The 22,985-nt window shown below is 47.2% G+C and overlaps 1 protein-coding gene across 7 annotated transcripts in view; it reads right to left on the bottom strand.

The window, feature by feature from the left end:
• The window catches only part of Cux1 (cut like homeobox 1), a 307,194-nt gene that overhangs the window by 23,906 nt on the left and 260,303 nt on the right, over positions 1-22,985 (bottom strand). For 5 of the 7 annotated variants that reach the window (XM_051204950.1, XM_051204953.1, XM_051204951.1 and 2 more), the window contains exons 13-20: positions 21,704-21,752; positions 19,687-19,783; positions 18,000-18,671; positions 16,811-16,876; positions 15,182-15,283; positions 12,986-13,821; positions 10,742-10,907; positions 10,027-10,083 (exon numbers count right to left, since the gene is read on the bottom strand). In XM_051204950.1, coding sequence (XP_051060907.1) covers positions 10,027-10,083; positions 10,742-10,907; positions 12,986-13,821; positions 15,182-15,283; positions 16,811-16,876; positions 18,000-18,671; positions 19,687-19,783; positions 21,704-21,752 — 2,045 coding nt within the window. The remainder of the gene's footprint in view (positions 1-10,026; positions 10,084-10,741; positions 10,908-12,985; positions 13,822-15,181; positions 15,284-16,810; positions 16,877-17,999; positions 18,672-19,686; positions 19,784-21,703; positions 21,753-22,985) is intronic. The other 2 variants (XM_051204954.1, XM_051204949.1) reach the window with 1 other exon arrangement.

Below are 22,985 nucleotides of genomic sequence, written 5' to 3' on the forward strand. Positions count from 1 at the left end.
TCCCTACAGTCACACATCTCCAAGGTGTCTTCTTTAATCCCAGCACTTGGGGCAGAGGCAAGAAGCTCAGCCCAAATGCAAGGTGTCTTCTTTTCAACATGAGTTTTGTTTTGGCCAAAATACAGGCTACTCTGATCCATGTCCCAGCTTGCTGTGCCCACCCTTTTCCTTATGTCTTGGCATACCTCCTCACTAAAAAACAAACAACAACCAAAGAAAAAGAAAAGGTAACCAGCTATGTTAGAGATGACATACAGCCTTCTACCCATGGAAAATGTCCCAACTTCTGCCATCACCAGCCAGTCCCAGAGGAGTCCTGGGCAGACTACTTCCTTTGGGGAAAGGCAGCCAAACAGATGGCAGGGGCAGGTCTCAAGCAGGTCCCCCCTCTCCCTGCTTATTCATTAACACACCAACCCTGCTGACCTTAAGTCTCAAGAAATCTACCAGGACCCTTTTCTTTTCAAATAGCAGAAAGGAGAGAGCTAGGCTGGGGGTGTAGCTCTATTGGTAGCACACACCAACCCCTGGGTCCCATTCCCAGCACAGCACTAAACAGGTGTGGTAATCTCAGCACTCAGGAGGGCAGGAGGATCAAGAGTTCAAGGTCTGGAATATGTGAGACCCTGTGTCAGACTGTTAAGTCCCTTCTAGGCCTGAACTGTAACTCCAGCAGCAATTATGACCAAAAACACAGGAGCTGAGGATGCAACTCAGATGGCAGAGCACATTCGAGGCACTAGGTTCCAGTTCAGACCACAGAAAACCAGCATGGCAGTGCACACCTATAATCGCAGCACTGGAGGAAGTAGAGGCAAGAAGTTCTGGTGTTTGAATCCAGTCTGAGTACTTGAGACCATGGCCCAAACAACAATGAGGGAGGGACGGAGGGACGGAGGAATGGAGGGAGAGAGAGCCAGATGGATGGTGCATACAGTAATCCTAGCAGTTTAGAAGCTAAGGCAAGAGGTATGAATTTGAGGCTTGTTCAACACACAACTCCTAAGACCCCATTTCCTTTCAAGCAGCTTACTGGGTGTGAAGAAGGAAAGGGGTGAAAAGCATCCCTGTAGGAGTGGGGTGCAATAGTGCATGGCTAAATCTCAGGTGTCCCATCCTTCATCCTCTCCTAGGCTTGGCTGTGCCTGATGGCTCCCAGTCTGAGCTCACTTCGGGGTGCCAGGTGCTCATCTAGATCCCACATCTTCATCCCAGAGCTTTTGTTAGTGGAACATGCTGGGTGGTATCTCTCTGCCCACTTGACCTCAACTTCTGTGGTTTACAGATGCTTTTTTTCTTCACATGCACACCCCAGCATCCAGCCCCTGCCTGGCACTCAGAAATCTCACCACTCAGTCAAAGTCAAGTGTCTCAGGAGTCAAAGCCATGGGGTCCTTCAGTCATAATCACTGCTGGAGTTACAGTTCAAGCTGAGAAGGGAAGTCACCACTTGACACTGGATGACACAGATGGCCCTGTTTTAGGAACACTGAGCTCATCTTGCTACAGACCATATCTATTTAGAAATAAGGCTTTCAAGTTATGTCTGATAACCTTATTACTGAGCCAGTTGTGTGTATGAATCCTTATGTGTGAAGAGAAAATGCATGTCACACAAACAGTCTAAATATATATTACTACAGGGAAAAAACAAACACTCTAGTTAAATTATTTTGTTGTTGTTGGTGGTGTGTGTTTGTGTTAAGTCATAGAATAATCTCTGGTGTCATTCCTTGGACCCTTAGACATCATTCACCTAGGCTCTGTGTGGTACTAGAAACTACACTTAGGACCTTTTATGTGCTAGGCAACTGCTTTGCTGCTGAACTGTATTCCCAGTCCCAGATTGATTTTTGAGACAGGATCTCTCACTGGCATGGAACTAACCAAGGAGGTTAAGCTGGGGATCAGTCTCAAATGCTGGGGTTACAAGTGTGTGCCACTGTGCCTGGCACCCACACTCATCCTCAATAGTGGGTTCTACAAAGCAAACTTGAGTTCCCAGACCAAAGCTGGTCCTTTTTGGAGAAGGGCTATATAGTCCAGACTGGTGTTGGACTTTTGATATTCTGGCTTTAACCTCCCAATGCTAGACTATAGGCATGCATCACCATGATCCATCTTTAAAAGGTTGTCTTTTTTTGGGGGGGGGCTCGAGACAGGGTTTCTGTGTATTGCTTTGGAGTCCTGAAACTAGCTCTGTAGACCAGGCTGGCCTCAAACTCACAGAGATCCGCCTGCCTCTGCCTCTGCCTCCCGAGTGCCAGGCTTAAACGCTAGTGTCACCAACACCGGGCTTAAAAAGGTAGTCTTAAATATTCTTTTCTTCTCAGGCCTTCTGGGACTGCAGCTCTAACACTCTCCCACCCTGGCACACCATGAGCAATGAGCTTTGTGTCCACCTGTGCAGGGAGAAGCATCTGCCCCAAGCAGCCTGTCGCCCACTCAGTAACAAAGCCACTTAGCCAGCATGCAGGTAATGAGTCTGGGCTGAACTAGCAAGGCTGTTCTGTGGCCAAAAGAAGCCAGTGGCACACATGGGTGTGGCTTGCTACTTCCTGTTTTTTAATGACCACTCAGGTAGGTGAATTACTTTGGCTCAATGAGGAACCAGGTGACATTTTCTTTATAGACATCTTTGTTTGAAAAGCTATTAAGGTACATTATTTTACACATCCTCCTAATCTTGCCATACTGCTTTCCTTAATTTGTGATGAGATTGTTGGGAAAGAGTACTTAATGTAGGACAGTCAGTAAAAGTAATTTATCATTTCCCCGCTTCAGTGCGCCTGTTATCAGTGGGCTCATTTTCTGCATTCATCATGCAATCAGCCTATTATTTGCATATTAATCAGGCAGTGGACCATGAAGGAACCGCATCCCAGCCAAATGCTGCACTATCTCAGGAGAAACACTCAGTAATTATCATACATCAGTGTTATGATGTGGTAATTGATTATAACATCTTCCTGAAGCCCCTGGGGAGTCCCTCCACTAACCCAGCTCCAGGCACTCTGGGTGGACCCTTTCTTTTCTTGCAAAAACCTGAGTGGCTATTGCTGTTTTTCCTTAGTGTTATTTCTAGGGAGTAATTGATTATTGTTATTTTTACATTTTATTACTTCTTATTTACTTTGTATGTGCATATTGTGCACATGCCAGTGGAGGTCAGAGGACAACTTGTAGGACTCAGATCTCTCCTTCCACTATATGGGTCATGAGGATTGAATTCAGGTTGTCAGGCTTGGTGGCAAGCACCTTTACTCACTGAGCCACCTTATTTTTTCCTGATTTTGTGAAATGTTCTCAGTCATGTGAGACAACACAGATCTTAACTCAGGAATGAGAAGATTGGATGGGGCTATAGTTTAGTAGGTGAACTGCCTGCGCATCATGCATGAAATCCTAGGTTCCATCTTCAGCACTTTGTGAATCAGGCGAGGCGGAGTACACCTGTAATTCCAGGAGTGCATGGGAGATGGGGGCAGGAGAATCAAGAGGTAAAGTTCATCCTCAGATAGTAGAGAGCTGGAGGCCAGCTTAGGACACATAAGCAAACAAACAAATAGAATGAGAAGGCCTGACCAAATGGCATCCAGGGGACCTCATGGGTCTTTGCTGCTCAATCTTCTGCTTTTCAAGTCTGTTATCCCATCACCACGGGAGCTTCTTATCCAATAAAATGTGCTACCATTCCAGTCTCTCCTAATTGCGAAGTTGGTTCGAAGGCAGACTGCCTGCTTTATTTAGGTGCCAAATGACAGGCTAATTTTGGCCCTTATGTAAAGCATGAACCCCACATCTGCCAATTCAGACATGGGCTATATTTAGGATCCTAGTTCCTTAGGGAAGAACAAACAATCCAAGATGAAGCCAGTGACAGATACCTCTGGGTTGCCTCCTGATCTGACCTGTCCTGGAGAGGGCCAATGGGCATTTCCCTCTTCACTCATGGGGGAATCCGAGTATGCTCACCCCATATGCTGGGACTGCATGCACATGCCTGTCCCCCCCCCCCCCCTTTAACATGGGTTTGAGGACAGATTTTAGATCTTTATGCTTACAAGGCAAGTCATTTGACTGACTGATGTTTTGAAGCCTTCCCTTGATTATCTAAAAAGCTGCAGTGGTCAACTTTTCCTTTGTCCCAGGAAACTGGATCCCCTGACCTCTAGGGCTGGGTCCTATAGTCACCTACCTCAGTGGCAGCAAGGCCACTGGCCTCAGGGCCATGTGGCCACCTGCTGGGTGGCCAGCAAATTCTTTTTTTCTTTCTTTCCTCTCCTTCCTTTTCTTTTTGAGACAGGGTTTCTCTGTACAGTCCTGGCTGTTTTGAAACTATCTCTGTAGACCAGGCTGGCCTCAAACCTGGAGATGCAGCTGCTTCTGCCTCCCAAGTGCTGGAATTAAAGGCATGTGCCACCACTGCCTGGCTAATCTGAAATTTTCTTAAGCAGAAATCCCTACAAGGGAAAGTTCTGCTTACTAAGGACATCAGAATAGTATGTGGCCCTTGGAAGACACAATGTGTGAGCCTCATCTTATTCCTACTATCTTCCTAAAATTACCTGAGAATTTTTCTGCATCCAGCTTCTTATTTTATTCCTAAATCGGAAGATTAGAGACCCAAGTCCTTGAATGCTTCCGTGACCTACTTCTCTCTCTTGTACTGAAGGCCCAGGACACTGTAAATTCTGTTTCCTAAAGTAGGCATGCAGAAGAGGGAGGAGAGGTGGCCGAGGATGTGCCTGGGCCAGATGGGATTCAGTTAAGTGAGGCCAGGCAGTGCTAGGCTTGAGAAGCAAAAGAGCCTGGTGGGCTGGGTCGCTGTTCACCCTTGCCCAACACTGAATGCTGGCCCCTGACTATAACTATTCTTTTGAAGCTCAAGAGGTTGCAGAGGTGACTGAAGAAAAGCATTCATTTATTGCCTTGTGCTCAGGATGGAATCTAGGGACTCTTGTATGCTAGATAAGTACTCTACCACTGAGCTACACTCCTCACCTGGAAAGCCAACATACAAATAGCACTTGCTTCTATGTTTTAGAAGCATCCAGGCCTCCCCATTGTCTAGGAGGTAGGGCTGAAGCAGCAGGACAGGAAGGTTGAGTTGCTTTGCCCCAGGCCACATAGGCACCAAGAGGCAGGGGCAGGATGAGTCAGGCACTGTCTGGAAGCTCAGGGTACCATCCTGCTTGTTCTCCACTAGGCCAAGAGAGGCCACTGTTTAGAAAACAGTCTGAATTTCTTTCGAGATTTGGAGTGTGGCTCAGTGGTAGAGCACCTGCCTAGAATCCCCCAGTGAAGGGCTGGGGTGTGGCTCAGTCCCTAATACAACACACATACAAATAAGGAAACCTATGAGCAACTCAGTGGGTGGTGCTCTCCAGTGACACAGGCTCCTTGAATGTTAAGGAGGGGGGGGGGCAACAGCAGCTGTGCTCTACAGGAAGAGAGGACAACATGTTTCTATCATCTACTTTCCCCCTGTGGTTTAAGAAGAAGGCTTTTGAACTAGTGGCTTCTCATGTGTTCAGGTTTGTTCCCTACCTGAAACATGTGGTTGTCTGATTCCATCACCTTTCATGGCCCAGTTGCAGTGCTAGGGACCTCCTGGCAACCCTTTGCCCACATGTGCCACACAATAGCCCAAATCCAGAAATTTCCACTTTGGCCTCAGAATACAGAATTCCTATAAGATGGACCTATAAAGGGGCCACAATGTTGATGGGTATCACAGGCTAACATTTCAGGCCGTGAGGCAGTGGCCATGTGTAGAATCTTTTCAGATCATTCATGGAATTTCAGGTCCTTTTCTTTGTGGTGGGTATGTCACACATATGCACATGTGTGTGGGGTGCATATGTATGTGCAGAACCAGAGGAAACCATGGGCACTGCTCCTCACTGCTTTTTTGTTTTGTCTTGTGACAGAATCCCTCACTGACCTGGAACTCAGGGATTCTCCTGTGTCTGCCTCCCCAGCACTGGGATTTACAAGCATGCATCACACTGGCTTTTGCACATGGGTTCTGGGGATTGCATTCTGATTCTTGTGTTTGCATGGAAAGGTCTTTACATGACTGAGCTATCTCATGGCTCCTGAATTTTTCTTTTCTGTTTGATCTGCTATATGAGGCTATGTGTTAAGTGGTTATACATAAACCTCCATTACAGGAGTGCAGCCAGCATCATTCTGCATGGATAGAACCAGTTGCTCTCCTGACATTCTTGGAGCAAAGAGAAGGAAAAATGTAACTGGAGTCTAGCACATTCATGAAGAATTCTTCCCACTCTATTCAGTCCCATGGTATTTTCTGAGGCTGCCACCAACCCTCTCTATCACCTCTTTCATGCCAGCCAAATGCCAAGAACTGACTGCTTAGTCAAGGACAGAATGCAACAGAATGCTGTTGTTGGGCTAGAGACAAGAAGCTCCTCGAACAGGGCTTCCCAGCAGCTCAAACGAGTGTCAGGATTCACACCATGAAGGCATACGGGCTACCATGCTATGAAGAATAGCTGCAGACTTCACCTACATAGTTGTGGATGCCTCAGCAGGGTGCAGTAAGCTGGACTTCCATGCCAGAGCCAGCCTGCAGCAGCTGTCCCCCCTAAGGGACAGCTGACACTCTGTTGATGGACAATGGCGCCATGAAGCTGCATGAATCTTCATGGACAGACATGACTTGGAAGCCACTCTTCCTGACCACCCAGTGTGCTGGGAAAAAGCTGAGTGTTTTGTGCCTAATCTATGGAAAGTGGGCCGTCACTGCACTTGTACACTTGACAAGATCCTCCAGAAGCTAGCTTGAAAGGTGCAGGCAGAATGAACACCTTGTTAACTACAGTCATGAAAGGCTCCTGTACCAACAGTTCCCAAGCTGAGGACACAGGCAGTTTTTGCACAAGCCCTCCAGGATGCTACAATTTTTGTCACCAAGGGAAGGTCTCTTCCTTCCCTTCAGAGCTACCTCTCAATTCTCTAAGATTCTGTTAGATGAACCAGCAAGCAACTGCAGAAGTTAGTTTTAAGAAGTGAAAAGGCCTATTACACAAGGTTAGCAGACACTATCTAGGTGTGTGCTCTCTTAACCCTGAGGACCCACGTAAAAAAGCTGAGGGGTCTCTGGCCAGCTAGAGCAACCCAGTTGGTGAGCCCCAGATTCTGCTGAGAGACCCTGCCTGAAAAAAAAGATTGACAGCTCCAAGTTGACTTCAGGCCTGTGCACCCCACTCCCCACACACAAAGGTCACCATGTAGCAACACTGGTATTTGAAAATGACATTAAATTTCCTTTGTGCCTCAAAGCTGGGATTATTGGAGGATACGAAGGCCCCATCTAGTTGGAATGTGGGCCTCTCCTCATTAGAGATCAGTGTATGAGTCACTAAGGACTAGATGGGATGGGAACTCCTGACACTGTCTCTAACTCCTGAGTGCTTTATAAGGTGCTAAGGATGGAACCCATGGCTACATGCATGCTACCAACCGAGCCAACAGCTCTTTGGCAAGGAGAAGGTCCCTAGCTGGCACTTTGCCCTTTGCCAAGGAGGGCTTTGACTGCCATGACATCCGAGCACAGAGGCCTCTGTTTAGGCCCTTGAGCTCTGCAATGACTAGGGAAACCTCACTAAAAGGTACAACTGACCAAGTGGGTAGAAGGCAGGTCCTTCAAAGTCCCTCTACCTTGGGGAGAGAAGTGAGCCCCGCCACTGTCCAGGAACTGACCAGGCCATGCTGTGTACCTCCAGGTACAGCTGTCAGTGATCTGTGAGGGGCAGAGTATGTGTGTCTCAGTTGATGGACCTCTGGGATGGGTTCCATAGTAGCCATGGCAAAAGAAGTAACCAGAATTTTATGAGATTCTCTGGACCAGAGAGTTCTTTTGGAGGAAACAATGATAAAGCTAAGATTCTAGAATTTTCTAGAGTCATTTATCACAAGGATTTACCAGTACTACCATTACAAAATAATTCCAGTTTTGGGGGGATGGGAATGTGCCTCAGTTGATAGAGTATTTGCCTAGCATGCTGAACGCTCTGGGTTCAGTCCCCAGCAATGAGTGGTGGTGCATACCTGTAATCTAGGCACTCAAGAGGTGGGGGCAGAAAGAGCAGAAATTCAAGGTCACCTTTGGCTACATAGTGAGTTTGAGGCTAGCTAGGGTTATATGAGACCCTATTTTGGTGGTGGGGGGGAGGCGAGGAAGAAGAGGGGAGAATAAGATAGCTCAGTTGATATAAATGCTTTCCACTAAACTTGATGACCTGAGTTCAAACCCTGGAACCCACAGTGTAGAAATAAAATTTCTACAAGTTGTCCTCTGATTTTGACAAACATGCTGCCACACACACACACACACACACACACACACACACACACACACACACATCTACCTACCTGTTAAAAACAAAACAAACCCCTTTGAGATCTATGGAAAAGGTTTTGATCAGGATTCTAAAGGATGTGGTACTGAGGGACACTTAGTGTTTATTTAGGAGTAAAAGGATTTCATTCATAAAGCATCCGCTCCAACATAACAAGCTTGGTCCAGCCTGGGATGGGCAGTAATTCAAAGAGAGCTGACTTCTCCCTGGAGTAGGAAGGAGGCCGGGCCACTTTACTACACAAACATATACAGAAGTGCAGCACAACCAACTCAGCCATATTCTCTCCTAAAGTCTGAGTATGAGCTATTGAGAAAGAATGCTGGTAATTTCTCCAGTGACTCTGTCCAATCTCTATTTTCCAGTATGGACCAAACCAAACCAGAACACCTGAAACCCATGAAATCTGTAGAGGAGAGCTTTGAGGCCACTGCTGTACTCTGACTCTATGTGTGTGTGTAGTGGGGGAAGTGTGTTTGGGATTTTGCAGCAGCAGCAGCTACTGCTAAAGCTGCCCAGCTGTTCCCCTCTATGCACATGTGTCCCCTCATAAGCCTTCTGGCAAGCTGACAGGCTTTGCGCTCACTCCTCACTTAGCTTTGTTTGTGTTTTCAATGAATCAATGGGATACGAAGACTAATCAACATGTTTAGAAAAATAGAGAAAAGAAAAAGAACAGCTCATGCTGCTGGCTGTTCCTGGGAGCAAAAGCTGGGCTGACTGTGGCTCAGTGCAGGAAAGCATGGTGAGAGCCTTGGAGCAATGGCTGTGGTCAGGGCATCTGTGCACTGTGGCCGGAGACCTCAGGGCACAGACAACAAATCTGTCAGGTCTTTGAGGTCAGTAAGAAGTGGCCCGAGCTTCATGGACAGCAACTGCTGCTCTCCTCACTTGCTCCCATCCTTTACTTTCAATCTTGGCCCCTCCTAAGCCCTCACTGAGTGTCCACTGAACTTCATCCTAGCTTTTCCTGGGGCTACTCTTCCCTGGCTTGTCTAGTCTGGTGCCCCAGTCTCCCCAGTTTCCTTGTTCCAGGTCTTCCAGATGGAAGAAATGTCTTCTCCCATGACTTCTGAGTCAGTGATGTCTGGGCCTTGTCACTCTTGCTAGACTGAAATCCCCTGACCAGGAAACTTGCCTCCAATAGACCCTAGCCTCAAACACAGAGCTTCATACTTACAAAACAATGAAGGGATCCAGTAAAGGCACAGATTTTATCAGTATTTCTCCTTAGCTGCTGACTCTTTGGACTGCCACCAGAAAGCAAGTCCAGAGTTTTCAAGCAGGACACTGCATTCTCTCTTTTTACTGCCATGTCAACTCTATGTATAATGGTCACAACCTAGAGACAGCCTCAATACAGTACAAACGTTGGTATAACCACACCATAGGAATACTACTCAGACAAGATGCTACACATCAGGTGAATGGATCTCAAGGACCCTCTGCCTAGTTAGAAGAAGCTAATTCTTAAAAGCCATTTCTTATATAATTCTATTTACACAATGGCCTCAGACTACAGCATGGCAGAGAGGGAGAGGCATCTGTTTGATATGGTTAGGAATGGGACACTTACTCCCAGATTCCAGATTTCTAGAGCAGAGGAGCTACCAAATAAACATGAATGGTTAGTTACCTGAGCTCACACAGCCCTGCTGGAGGGGGTCCTGCAGAGACGTCACTGAGTGGAGGACTGTGAAAGAAAAAAGGCACCATTACACAGGAAACAGCGCGTGGAGCTTCCTAACCGCACGAAAGATACTAGGAGGGTCAGCGGGGGTCCAGAGGGAGGGAGGCTTCCCATTCTCAAGCAGAGGGCCAAGATACTGGGTTGGGATGAGGGTTGTTGAAGCTATAAAGTGCTAGAAGCCTCACTCCAAGGTAGCAGAAGCCACCGCCTATGACACTCTCATTTCTGAAGTTCCTCTGGCTGGATTGTCGTCTCCGTTCCCCAGCCGAGGTACTTGACTTTTACCTGTATTTATATATAAACAGCATTTTCTTAATTGGTAACTAATTTTATGCTGCTTATAAAATTAGCCAGGCTCAGCCTCTTTACTCCTGAAACCTAAAGATGGAGACAGGCGTGGGGGTACATGTCTGTCTTTCCATCATTTGGAGGCTAAGGCAGGAGGATCGTGGGCTTAAGGTCTGCTTTGGCACTATAGTAAGTCTGAGGCTAGTCTGGGCTACATAATGAGTTTGAGGTCAGTCTCAAACATATAAACAGACCCCCATCTCACCACTCCTCATGCCCCAATAAAAACTAACAAAGAACCAAGTGAAAACAAAGCCCGTGGGCGGAGGCTGTCCTCGCCAGGCTCTTGCAGAGGGTGGTTGTCTGTTCTCACCTGGCCCTTGTTGCTGCCCTTGCACAGGCAGAACACCCTGGCCTAGCTCTCCATTCAGCCAGAGCTGCATCCGGATGAAGGGTTCTCTGCCTTTCTGGGTCAGTTTGCTCCATGGCTTTGGCCTTGAGAGCATGTCACTGACACTGCCTTGGGACAGGCCCAGCACCTGGAGAAGCAAACAAAGGAAAGCGACTGTCAGCTTCCAGCAATCAGGAAAGTAGGTGCCTTAGAGACATACATGTGGCCCTGTAGGACCTGGGGGAGATGGAGCCACCTACAAAGTGCATTTGAGGACTCTCTTCAGCACAGAACCACAGCCTAGTGCGCTGTGACCATTTGCAGGGGTACGCTTACTGATTACTGGTAGGATAAAGTCTTGGGACAGGACAGGGGTTCTGGGCAAAAGAAATTGTTATAATCACAACTTCTACTGTGAGTGTGGCTCAGAGCAGGATACTTGCCTAGAATCTCCCATTGAGAGGCCAGGGGTATGGCCCAGCGGCAGAGTATATGCCTAAAACTTGCCAGGGGTGGGCTTGGGATGTGCCTAACCCATGCAAGGGCCTGGGTTTCAAACCCAGCATGATCAAAAACAAACAAGAGAAAGTATAGTCACAGCTCTTATTGGGAAAAAGGCGAGAAAGGAAAGGATCAGCTTTCTCTGGGGTCTGGACCCTGTACATGCTGCAAGGTTGTGCTCTTCAAAAACAAGGAGCAGACATTACAGAGCATCTTGCTCTTTGCCTGGTATTATCAGGACAGGCTGGGGTACTGGAATCAGAGCCCACAGGAATTGGGAGATACTGGAGGGGCATAGGAAGCTGACTCCTGTGTGGATACAGGGCCAAAAGGGTATTTAGAAAGGTCACTCTCTCTGATCGTGCCCTGCTCACAGGTTGACCACAGGAGAGTTGGTGGGGACAGTGAGCCAGTGTGGGAGCAACACTGAGCAGCAGACGACTGACAACTTGCCTGCACGCACTCAGGCTGCTGCCTCTTACATATGGCCATACATATGTATGGGCACAAACACCCCCCAGGGCACAGATGTAGCCCAGAGATATTTAGGGGCCTCATCCCATCACTCTGCAAAAGTTTTCCAGTTCCAGAATAAGCAGCACTCATGGGCCAAACAAATTCAACGTTATTAAGTCTGCTAAATTTAAGGTGGGAGCACAAAATGCCTATTTAAATGTTCACAAATTTTATTTTTACAGTGCTGAACTCAAAATTAACCAGGAACTTTCAATTCACATCCTCATGTCTATGCACACCATCACTTACTACAAAATTGGGACAAGGAAGTCATAAACAGACCACAGAGTTCAAGGCCAGCGTACAGATGAGACAGAGAAAGACTGGGTGGGGAGGGGTGGGTATCCAACTGGTCTGTGAGGGCACTGATGACTCACTTCCTGTGTCATCTCAGGAAGGGAGGACTTCTCTTTATATTTGGCAACTCATGGCTTAATCTTTAATGATATAGGTTATTATGTTCATTTTAGATTTTACAAGCATGGTTAATCCTGTTATCCTGAATCTGTCATCAGATAGGTCTAGAAGCGCATCCATAAATAATTACACTTTCATGAGGCAGGAAGAGATGATGTGTGAAGCTCTGCATGATTCTGTGTGGCAGTCCTAGTGTAGAGAAAGGAACAACTAGGAGCCAAGCAGTAGCACGTGCCTGTGATTGTAGCATGTGAGGTATAGGTAGGAGGATTCCTGCTAGGGTGAAGCCAGCCTGGGCTATACAATGAGTTCTAGGTAGGCAGGACTACATAGGGAGACCCTACCTCAAAAAATAATAAACTAAATAACAGTGAAATGAAACAAACACAAGAAAAGAAAAATGCAACAAAATAACCAAGGAGCAATTATGTTCTGTAGCTTTTTACTCTCACAGGTTCTTCAGTTCTCAGAAGGCTGGTCCACTGTGTGAGCTGGTCCTTAGGGCCACAATGGCTTGTAGAGGTATCTCTCTGCTGCATGGGGCCTCAGAAGTAGAGTAGGTACAGGTCACCTGCCAGCAGGCTACATGTAGACACTAATGAGCCATGTGTCCCTAATCTGCTGTGTGTCAATTTTACCAGTTACTAAGCAGGACAGCTGGGATATACAATATGGCACAAAGTGGGTGGCCTCTAGAATTTTGGGAGTTGGTGGCATCTAACATTCCTGTCATGGTCATGCACTTTGTCCTCATGCCTAAGAAGAGATGGGAAACCATGCCTGACCCCTTACCTTCTCCCCGAAGATCCTCTGGCAAATGCCATTCTTGGCCAGCTTCTCTTTGACCTGCCGGGTGAGCTCAATGGTGTCCACTTCCTGATACATGTAGACCTCGTACTGCTCAGGAGTCAGTGGGGGCACTGAGGGCTTTGCCGGTTTTGCCATGGGCACAATTGGGGAGGAGGGCAGAGGGCTATTCTGGGGTGTCTCGCTGCGGCTGGCTCCAGTGAGGCTCAGCTCTGAGCTCTGGGAGTATGGAGACTCAGCATTGGGCCACTCCTTCCAGTACTCTGCTGATGACGAGGGTCCCTGAAGCTGGCTGCGCTCAGCCCGAGACTGGCTGCTGCTTGCCTTTTCTTTCCCACTTGCAGATGCTTCATCAGCCTTGGTCTCTTCAGAAGAGGTGAGATTTCTCCTTTCAGGCTGTATAGGACTCCACCAGGGATCCTTCCAGGTGCTGCCACGCAGCAGCTCACTCTTCGCCTGCCTCAGTACCCCCTGGGCAGCATCAGTTGTCCCTGGTGGGTCCAGCCCGGGTGCGTCCTGAGCCTCTTTTTTGAGGGCTGGGGCACTGGGCAAGGCCGAGGTACTGGCCTCAGGTGCTGTGGGGGTTTTCTTCAGGGGGATGGCAAGAGGGGAGTAAGTAGATACAGTAGACATGGGTGAGGCAGACAGGAGCTTGGGGGTGAGGATGGCAAGGTCAGGCTGGGACAGTGGTGCTGGCTTTAAGGCAGGGTCAAGGGCGGCCTGCTGGGCCTCCATTTCCCGGCGGGCCTGCTGTAGGATGGAGCGGATGGCATCATCAGAGTTCCCACTGCTGGATGCAGAAGATGGCTGGACTGGCTCAGCTGGGAGGGATAAACACAGGGTCGAGTTGTGATAGGATGGTCCCTGGCCACTGTGGGCTTCGTCCCACCCTGACCTAGTAGAATGCAGATTATCTGGGGATGGTCACTACACTGTGCCATTTCCCTAATATCCCATCATCAATGAAACATGAAAATACCTATATACCTTGTTAGAGAGGGGGGACACAGAAGATTGACACTCCTGTTCAATGGCCTAACAGCTTTTGTAACATAGCAGCTGGCTTTCCAACTGTGAAGGGTGATCAATGGGGACACACATTACTCCTACCCCAGCTTTCTTTTTTACATTAAAAAAAATTTATGTTTATTTATTTTATGTGTATGTATGTGTGATGTGGTGCATGATAGAAGTCAGAGGACAAATTGCATGAGACAGTTCTCTTCTTCTACGGTATGGGTGCCAGGGATCAAACTCAGGCTGTCAGTCTTGGTGGCAAGGGCCTTCACTTGCTAAGCCATCTTGCTGTACCCCTTCCTTCCTTCCTTCCTTCCTTCCTTCCTTCCTTCCTTCCTTCCTTCCTTCCTTCCTTCCTTCCTCCTTTCCTCCCTTCCTTCTTTGTGTGTGTGTGTGTGTATGTGTGTGTAGCATACATGTGCTGCAGAGCTCCTGTGGAGGTTATAGGACAACTTTGTCTTTTCAGCTTGTTCGATATAGAGTTACTGTTGTTGCATTAACTAGGTTGTCTGACCCGTGAGACTCTGGAGATCCTCCTGTCTCCAATTGGATCCCTGAGGGGTGGGGGTGGGGCAGGGTTACAGATGCTTCTGCTACTCTGATTGTTAATGTAGGTTCTGGGGATCCAAACTCAGGTCTTCAAATTGTTTTGCCCAATGACTCATCTCCCTAGATCCACTTTGGCTTTCTTTCCTGGAGAATTTTAAGCTAAATACCAACTCTCAAGAGCCACAAACCCACACTTCTTTAGGTTTTGCCAAACTTGGGAAGCACGATTTCTGTTAATGTCTACCAGAAGTCAGAGTCTCTGACGGATCAATGACAGTCTCTTCTAATGAGCACCTGGGTGTGGTTAGCAGTGGGGAGGTGACATTAAAAACACAGCTGGGCATGGTGGCACTCTGGAGGCAGGGACAGGAGCATCATGAGTTCAAGCTATATAGCAAGACCCTATCTTACGTACAAAAACTAAAACAGCTGCCCTGTCCCCACAGAAAGAGAAAACATAAATCTAGATCATACTTCCCTCTGTATAAGCCTAATGTATGAAACCATAAACTCTGTATTGATTTAAAAAGAAAAGACAAGACAAAGAGTATAATTACTGTTGACCAGAACACTGGTAATAATTAGGTCTGAAGACAGAGGAAGTAGTAGCCCTACCGGTTTTCTGCACTTGGAGCTCCCTCTTGGCTTGCTCCAGGATGGACTTGATTGCTTCATCAGAACCAGTCTCAGATGCTCGGATCCGGGTAGTGATGTTACCTGCAGGGAGAAGTCACAGTGATGACATCGAAGCCAGATTTCAAGTGGAAAATAAGCGCTGCACGAAGACATTCTGACACAGGGCCCCCACGTGAGGCATGGTTTCCCACTCATCCCTAATTGTTTGAGTTCCTGGCATGGATGTGGAACGCACCTGGCAGGAAGTTTCCTGCTGAACCTGTCACAAGGTCAATGCCACTCTGTTGGTAGAATATCACTTGAGCTAGACTGTGCCTATGGGGTTAGTACCAGACAGGTACAATATAGGAAAAGAGAGTAAATTGAGAGGCAATGTTTTTTTTCATGAGCTTTAATTAAAAAGCTTTGGCTTGGGATATATTCAGGCTCTGTACATTCCCCCCCAACCTAAACATAAACGTGGAAGGAAGGCAAAAGGTAAAAGGTTGAGCCTGAACTCGTGTGTGTGTGTGTGTGTGTGTGTGTGTGTGTGTGTGTGTGTGTGTGTGTGTGTATGTTACTGGGGATTGAATTCAGGGACTTAGCCATGCCATAGACTTTTACTGGGAGAGTATAGGTAAGCACTTTAATCACTAAGGCATGTCCCCAGCTCATTACTGTGGGATGCTAGGCAAGGGCTCTACCATTGAGCCACAACCCCAGCCCCTCAATGGTGATTATAGGCAGGTGCTTTACCACTGAGCAATGTACCTGACCCTTCACTAGGAGATTTTAGATACGTTCTACCATTGAAACTAAACTATACCCCTAGCCATGGGTGAGATCAATCCTGGATCACTCACTGAGATGTGACAGGTGAAGAGGGATGAGGGTGAACATCAACTTTTCTAGATCTATAACTATGTATTGTGTTTTTGAAATTTACCAAGAACAAGGAGAAAAACCTGTTGGGAGCCCTAAGGACACAAATGCATTCTTCTGGTCACATGGCAGTACTCTGCATAGCAGATACATGTGCAGATGCCCTGAAGATACTAGGACTCATGGTTGGGCCCAGATCTTTGTGGAAGCTGTCCAGACATTGTAATTGCTCACTACCTTTCTCAGTAGACATGTCACATTAAACCATTTAATAATGAGATACTTTGGGAAGGAGCCACTTAAAGGAGCATGGTGAAGGTTGGCTCACCAATGCCTGTGGAATACTCAGCTTTGTTTGGAATCTGAACACATTATGGGATTTGACATATGTTAGAGTTAAAAATTTGAGGAAGCAGCAATATCTGGTTTGATATGGCCACCTGATTTTTCTCAGAGCACAACTGTTCTGTCACCTGCTTCTGAGAAAACAAGCATGGTGTCCCTGGAATTAAACGTAGGATTGATGCTGAGGGTACTGATGTTGGGTATGGCTTGTCTAGCTTTGGCAGCTCAACAGGAAAGGGGCTGGCGCCTTTGAACCCGTGCTTTGTTTTATACTTACTAGCTGTTTTTCCATCAGGTTCCAGGCCAGAATTACAATGCACAGCTTTAACCCAAATATACAGCTAAGGACATGCTGCTTCCTAGGTTACTGACTGCAAAGAGAAACACCTGCCTGAGACATACCTTCAGACCCATTTCTTCGTTTCGGTACTTCCTGAAAGAGTCTGTTCAGGCTCTGGCCTGGATTCTCTGTTGAAAAACAAGTGCGGTAAGAACAAAACAATCAGGGGGATGGTGGCGTCAACGACATGGTCTGTGTGACATGAGAGCTGAGCCGCCTGCCTCTAAAGAAAGGGCTCAAGCTTCCTGTGTAACATGGGAGCTCCTAACATCTTACTACAGGCAGTGAGTGGGTCTACTGGAGGAGGAGAACCATCAGTAATCACCACTAGGAAGGGCAAAGGGAGGGGAGGTGCTTGCCTGCCAGTCAATGATAGAGCTCACATTAATCATCCAAAGACATCCGATTTCAGTTAACGTTACCAAAAAGTGCGCTGCATTCTTGGTGTAAAAACCCACGCTGTTTGGTTTGTTCATCATCTCCACTCTGAGTTTTAGTCTAAAATTCAGGGTGCTTCAAATGTGGCTGAAAACACTGTCCTTCTATGTCACTGTTGACTCTGCCCAGGGATCCCTGTTCTTAAGAAGGAATTATTTACACTGTGGGAGTGTCTGACTTTCTATCATTTTATGAAGGGTGTGGTATGAAGGGGAATTGAATGAAAATTTCCTTTGATTTATTGTAAGCAGGCATGTTTTATTTGTGGCACTAAAAAAAAAAATATCACTAATTGGACATAAACAGCAAGATGTTCAAGGGACCTGTTCTCTTCTAAGGTGAAGGAGGCAGAGGGTAGGATTGGTAGGCTCTCCCCACAGAGCCAGTGCCTTGTGAGGATTACAGCTGTTTGTGCTCTTGGGACAGAGTTGGATGGCACCCACCCCATGAACTGCTCCTGGAGGGAAGCCAGCACCTGGTGCCAGGTGGACCCAGGGATGCCAAACCTGTCAGATGACACGCATGACCTAACTTTCTCTAATTAAACACAGAGCAGTGAAATATTGAGTTTACTGAGCACAAGGTACTAACCACACTCTCCAAGGTCAGAGTTCCCAAATCTAAGGGTTTCTAGCTCCTGCTGGCTGACCCTTGAACTCTAGGCAGGGTAGTACTGAAGAACACTTTCCCTGATGTGATGTACAAATGTTTCATCTCACACACACACACACACACACACACACACACACACACACACACACACACACACACACACACACAGAACTGCACCAGGCACACATGGATATGTCTCACCTCTCTGTCTGCCTTGGATGCTACGAAGTGCCAAGATGTTCTGCTCATCAGACAAGAACTGCTTCATTTTGTGAAATGGCTCCTTGCCACGGACAGTCAGCTTATTCCAGGGCTTTGGCCGGGCCAGAATCTCACTCACAGACCCTTGAGATAGTCCCAAGACGTAATGTCCAAAAATGCGCTGTCCAATGTTGTGCTTGATCAGCTGTTCTTTGACCTGCCGGGCGATTTCTGCTGTATCAATTTCCTCACCCTCCGAGACGCTCCCAGCACTTTCTGACTGGCTGGGAGATGGGGCCATGCCATTTACATCTGGGCTTTGTTGTAATGGACTTGGGGAAGATATGGAGTTTGTGCTGTAAGGACCTGTTGAAAAAATCGTGCTTGTGCTTCCGGCTTCCTGCATGGCCTTGGAGTAGAAGGACTGCATTAGCTGTCGCTGGAGAAGAGAGTTTAGTGCAAACTTTCCTGTAGAAGCCAGGGGTAGGCTGGGGCTGGCCATGTTTGAGCTGAAAAAGTCTTGACTTAACCCCGCTGGTGAGAAGTGGTGTGTACCGTTAGTATTGGAAACCTGTTCCCCCGTGTTGCGGGGCAACTGAGGAGGAGGGGAGGCCGGCAAGGGTCCCGGGCGCCGACTCTCAGGCTGGTCTCTCCCTTTTCTCCTGGCTGACCCTACAAGGAAGGGCAAACAGAATGCATTATGGGGGATTCAAAAGGGAAAAAAAACCAAGACCAGAATTCAAAGTGTGCCCCACAAAAAAAGTGCAGATTTCTTTTTTCGATTTTTTTTTTTTTTTTTTAAACAAGGGCCAAAGTGGTGTGTTGGTTTGTTTTTCGATTGAATTTGTGAATCAGCCAAATGAGGCCCCCCAAAACAAGCCACATGCATTCGTGTTTGCACCTTTCTTGTACGTTGCAGCCGGGAGAATCTCCTTGACAAAGGTTCCGGTAACACACATGGGAAAGAGGTGACAGGTCTTGGGGCTTCTAGCATCACAGTTACCCCAAAGGCTCTGCCTGAGGACCAGCAAACACTGACATTTGGGGACCCATGGGGTCGCTCACACCACATGCTCTGAGGCAGATGCACCCATTGAGTTCCCTCGATCGAAGTCGCGCGCATTTTAAAAACTGCATTGTCACTAGAGTTCAGATAACAGTTACACACTTTGACCAGCTGCTAAATCCAAAAGCAGTCAGTGGCTCCACCATTTTAGGATGAGCAAATAAGAGGCTATGGATGGGGGAGGGACTGTGTCCCCAAAGAAAACCTCAGAGAGAAGAAAAGTACCACTGGAGGGCCGGCGACCTCTCAAAGCACACTCTAGATGGAGAGTCCCCAGAGGGATGCCATGCTTGCTTTTTATCCCTGGCCTGTTCATAGAACAACTAGGAAAAGATCAGAAAGCCAACATTCTCAGGGTGTCCCTCCTGGGACCTTTCCATAAGGCCCCTAGTTGACCCCTGTAGATTTGCTGTGGCGCACACGCGTCTCGCTGTAGAATGGGGTGGGCAGAGCAGTGAGGGAGTGGGACACTAAACACTCAGGGTTAGTCCATCAAGTCTTTGGTCACCCAGCGGCGCTCCCATCATGCACACACAAACCCAGATGAAAGGTTCACCCTCCTTGTTCTTGACCCCTGGAAGCGAACCAAGCACAGTATGTATGTGATGCCCATCCACCTACCGCTCAGGTCACTGTTGGAGATGCGCAGCGTGGCGTTCTCAGACTGCAGTGAGCGGTTCTTCTCCAGGAGTAAAACCTCTAGGGGCTTGGTAGAGTCCTGCACAGGGCAGAGCAGGGATCACCATGGGGCCACTCTGAGCCCATCCACTCACTAATCCAGCTTCCATGACCCTGCAGCACTCACCACGGACTTGACGACTTCCACAAGGGAAAAAAAACTCAAGGTCCCTGAACAAAGGACTTAGTTGAGATGATTTTTGTCTTTAAACTCAGCTATCCTTTCCCTGTTTTTCGTGTGTGTGTGAGTGTGTGTGTGTGTGTGTGTGTGTATACCTGCATGTGGAGGCCCCAGGGTTGATCTCAGACATCATCCTCAATCACTTACTTTATTCACCGAGGCAGGGTCTCTCAATCAAACTCAGAGCTGGCTGATGTGGTTATTAGTCTCATCAGCCAACTTGCTTTAGGGAATCCCCTGCCTCTTCCTTCCAAGGCTGGAATTACAGCAGGGCCATCACACCCACCCAGTGTTTACATGGTGGTTTCTGAACTCCTGGCCTCAGACAGTGCTTTACCTGCTGAGCCACCTTCTTAGTTGACAATTATTTTCTATACTATTCCAAAAATTCTGCAGTATAAGCCTGGACATCATTTGGCAATAAGAAAAACTGCTGTCCTTGTCAGAAAGCAACGAGGAACCTGTTTTTGTTTTATTTTTGTCCATTGTGAAGATGCCAACTGCCTTCTGGATAATGGGAACAAGACTATACTTGTGATGTAGGTTTTATTTATTTTAGAAAACTTTTCTTTTACTTTGTTTCCTAGGCTAGCCTCAGAGTACTGGGCTCAAGTGATTTTCCTGCCTCAGCCTTCCAAAATTTGGTACTATGGATGCACCATCACTTCTGGCTTTATGATATTTTTAACATATTGTGTGTATATGAAACGTGGTCTCACATAGTCTAGGCTAGCCTTGGACTTGCTATGTACTTTCAGGGTGGTCCTGAATTCTTCCAGCCTCTATTCCTGAGTGCTGGTATTACAGGTATGTGCCATTATGCATGGCTGGAGATGTAAATTTTAATTGGCTGCCAGATAACAGGATACCACTGTCACCTGTTCCCTGAGTTAATGCCACTGAGGCAGTACACAATTAAATTTCCAGGTCAAGCTATTTTTTGATTGATCTTTAACACAACCTCAAATATTTGCTGATGTTGTTTTTGGTGTTGGAATTGAACCAAAGCCTCATACATACTGAACATACATGTTACCACAGAATTGCAACCCAGCCCCTGAAATTGTCATTGCTATTACTTTTCAGATAGGATCACATTATATAGTTCTGACTGGCCTAGAACTCCCAGAGATCTGCTTGCCTCTGCCTCCCAGGTGCTGAATTATAGGTGTCACCATATCCAGCCTGAAATTATTTTTCAACTGTGTTTTTAGTATGGGCCCAAAATGAAGCCTCAGCATCCCCAGAGCCAACTGAGGAACTTGGCAAACACTAACCTCTCTTTTACTGAAGATCATTTGCTTTCACTTGGTCAAGTCTTGTTATTACTTTTAAAGATGGTCTCATGGACCCGAGGCTAGCCTTAAGTTCACTAAATAGTCAAGGTTGACTGTGAACTTTGGCCACCTGTCTTTCTCTACAAAGTTTGGGATTACAGCCTATGCCCCATTTATTCTGTCAGTGCTGGAAATGGAACCAGAGTTTCATGATGCTAGGTAAGCACTCTAACCAACAGAGTCTCATGCCCAACAAGGATGGGTCCTTCCTTCAACCCTCTATTTTCTTTTTATTGTTGTTAAGACAGTAACTCATGGAATAGCTGAAGCTGGCCTCAGACTCCTGATCTTTGTCTTCCCCTCCCAAATGCTGGCATTATAGGTGTGCACTACCAGGCTCATCTGGTGAAAAGCTCTTGAGGAAGGATTGGCAGCTGTAAGCGAGGCCAGCAGAGACCAGCAGCTGCTGCTACCACCCTGGGAAGAAAGTGAGCTGATGTACCTGTGTCCCTGCTCCTTCCGATGGTGCAAACTCCATGGACTTCAGGGTGCTGAAAAAGGCAAGACGCATGGTTACTTTCAACTGTTCCCTTTACTCGTGGCCTCTCAATAGGCATTAAGGCTTCCGTTCCTGCTCCACAGGCACTAAGAAACTGACAACTTTAACAACTTCCCTGACAGGAATTGAATTTGATAATGCCTCTAGAAGAGCCAGTCTTCAACTAGCAGTTGGTTAGCAAAAGGTTTTTTTCGCCCAGCATGTAAATCACTCCATATGAAGTCACACCAGGTCTGCTCAGACTCATTTTACAGTGTAATACAGACATCACATTGTTGCAAGCTGAATGGATTTGTACTTATAGGAAATGGGAAGTTTATGAGGGGAGGGCAGAAGGAGAGGAACATATCACCCATGGCCACTGCTCATGTGCTCTCTGGGAACTGGTGCTTGCTTAGGAATGAGGAAAGAGATAGGGGTAGTTCAGAACCAGGAGGGCAGACTTTTGCAGCCCCAGATGTGGTGAGGGGCAAAAAAAGTATTGCTTCACTGTCTCCTTTGCAATCAATATAGGCTGTGGGGCTCTGGACTGTCTGAACAAGCAGGAGCTACAAGCAGATCAGGCTCATGGATCTAATGTTCTTATGCTCTCCGTGTGTGTGTGTGTGTGTGTGTGTGTGTGTGTGTGTGTGTGAGTGTGTGTGTGAGAGAGAGAGAGAGAAAGAGAGAAAAGTGTGTTCACATATGTGTGTCCATATGCAATGTTCTCCTCTGGCCTGGCCTGGCTGGTCAGTGAGCCTCACAAGAGCTGCAACCTAAGACTTGACAGGATCTACAGTCACCTAGAAGGATACCTTTGCACTTGTCGATGAGGGACTTTCTAGGCTGAGTGAACTGAGGTGGAAGACCCATTGTGAATATGGGTGGCATGAGTAAAAGAAGAAAGTGAGCTGAGCACCAGAATCTACTTCTCTCTGCTTCCTGACTGTGGAAGTAGTGTGTTTCAACATTTCTTGCTTCTCTTCCACCGTGCCTTCCCTGACACCATGGACTGTACTTTCAGACCACGAGTCAAGATAAACCCTTCCCTCCCACTAAGGTTACTTTTGTTTTGCAAGGGATTTTGTTATTGCAACAAGAAAAGGAACTAATGCAGAGGGATTCCAGGTAAAACTAAAGGAGTAAGGTATCTACATGGTACAGCTGGGGTGGGGGATGGGAGAAGTCAAGAAGAACCTTGAGTGGCATACCACCTTGACTATAAATCATGGTGTAAAGACAGGTA

Source organism: Phodopus roborovskii, unplaced genomic scaffold (assembly GCF_943737965.1).
Source record: "Phodopus roborovskii unplaced genomic scaffold, PHOROB, whole genome shotgun sequence".
Classification (NCBI taxonomy): Eukaryota; Metazoa; Chordata; class Mammalia; order Rodentia; family Cricetidae; genus Phodopus; species Phodopus roborovskii.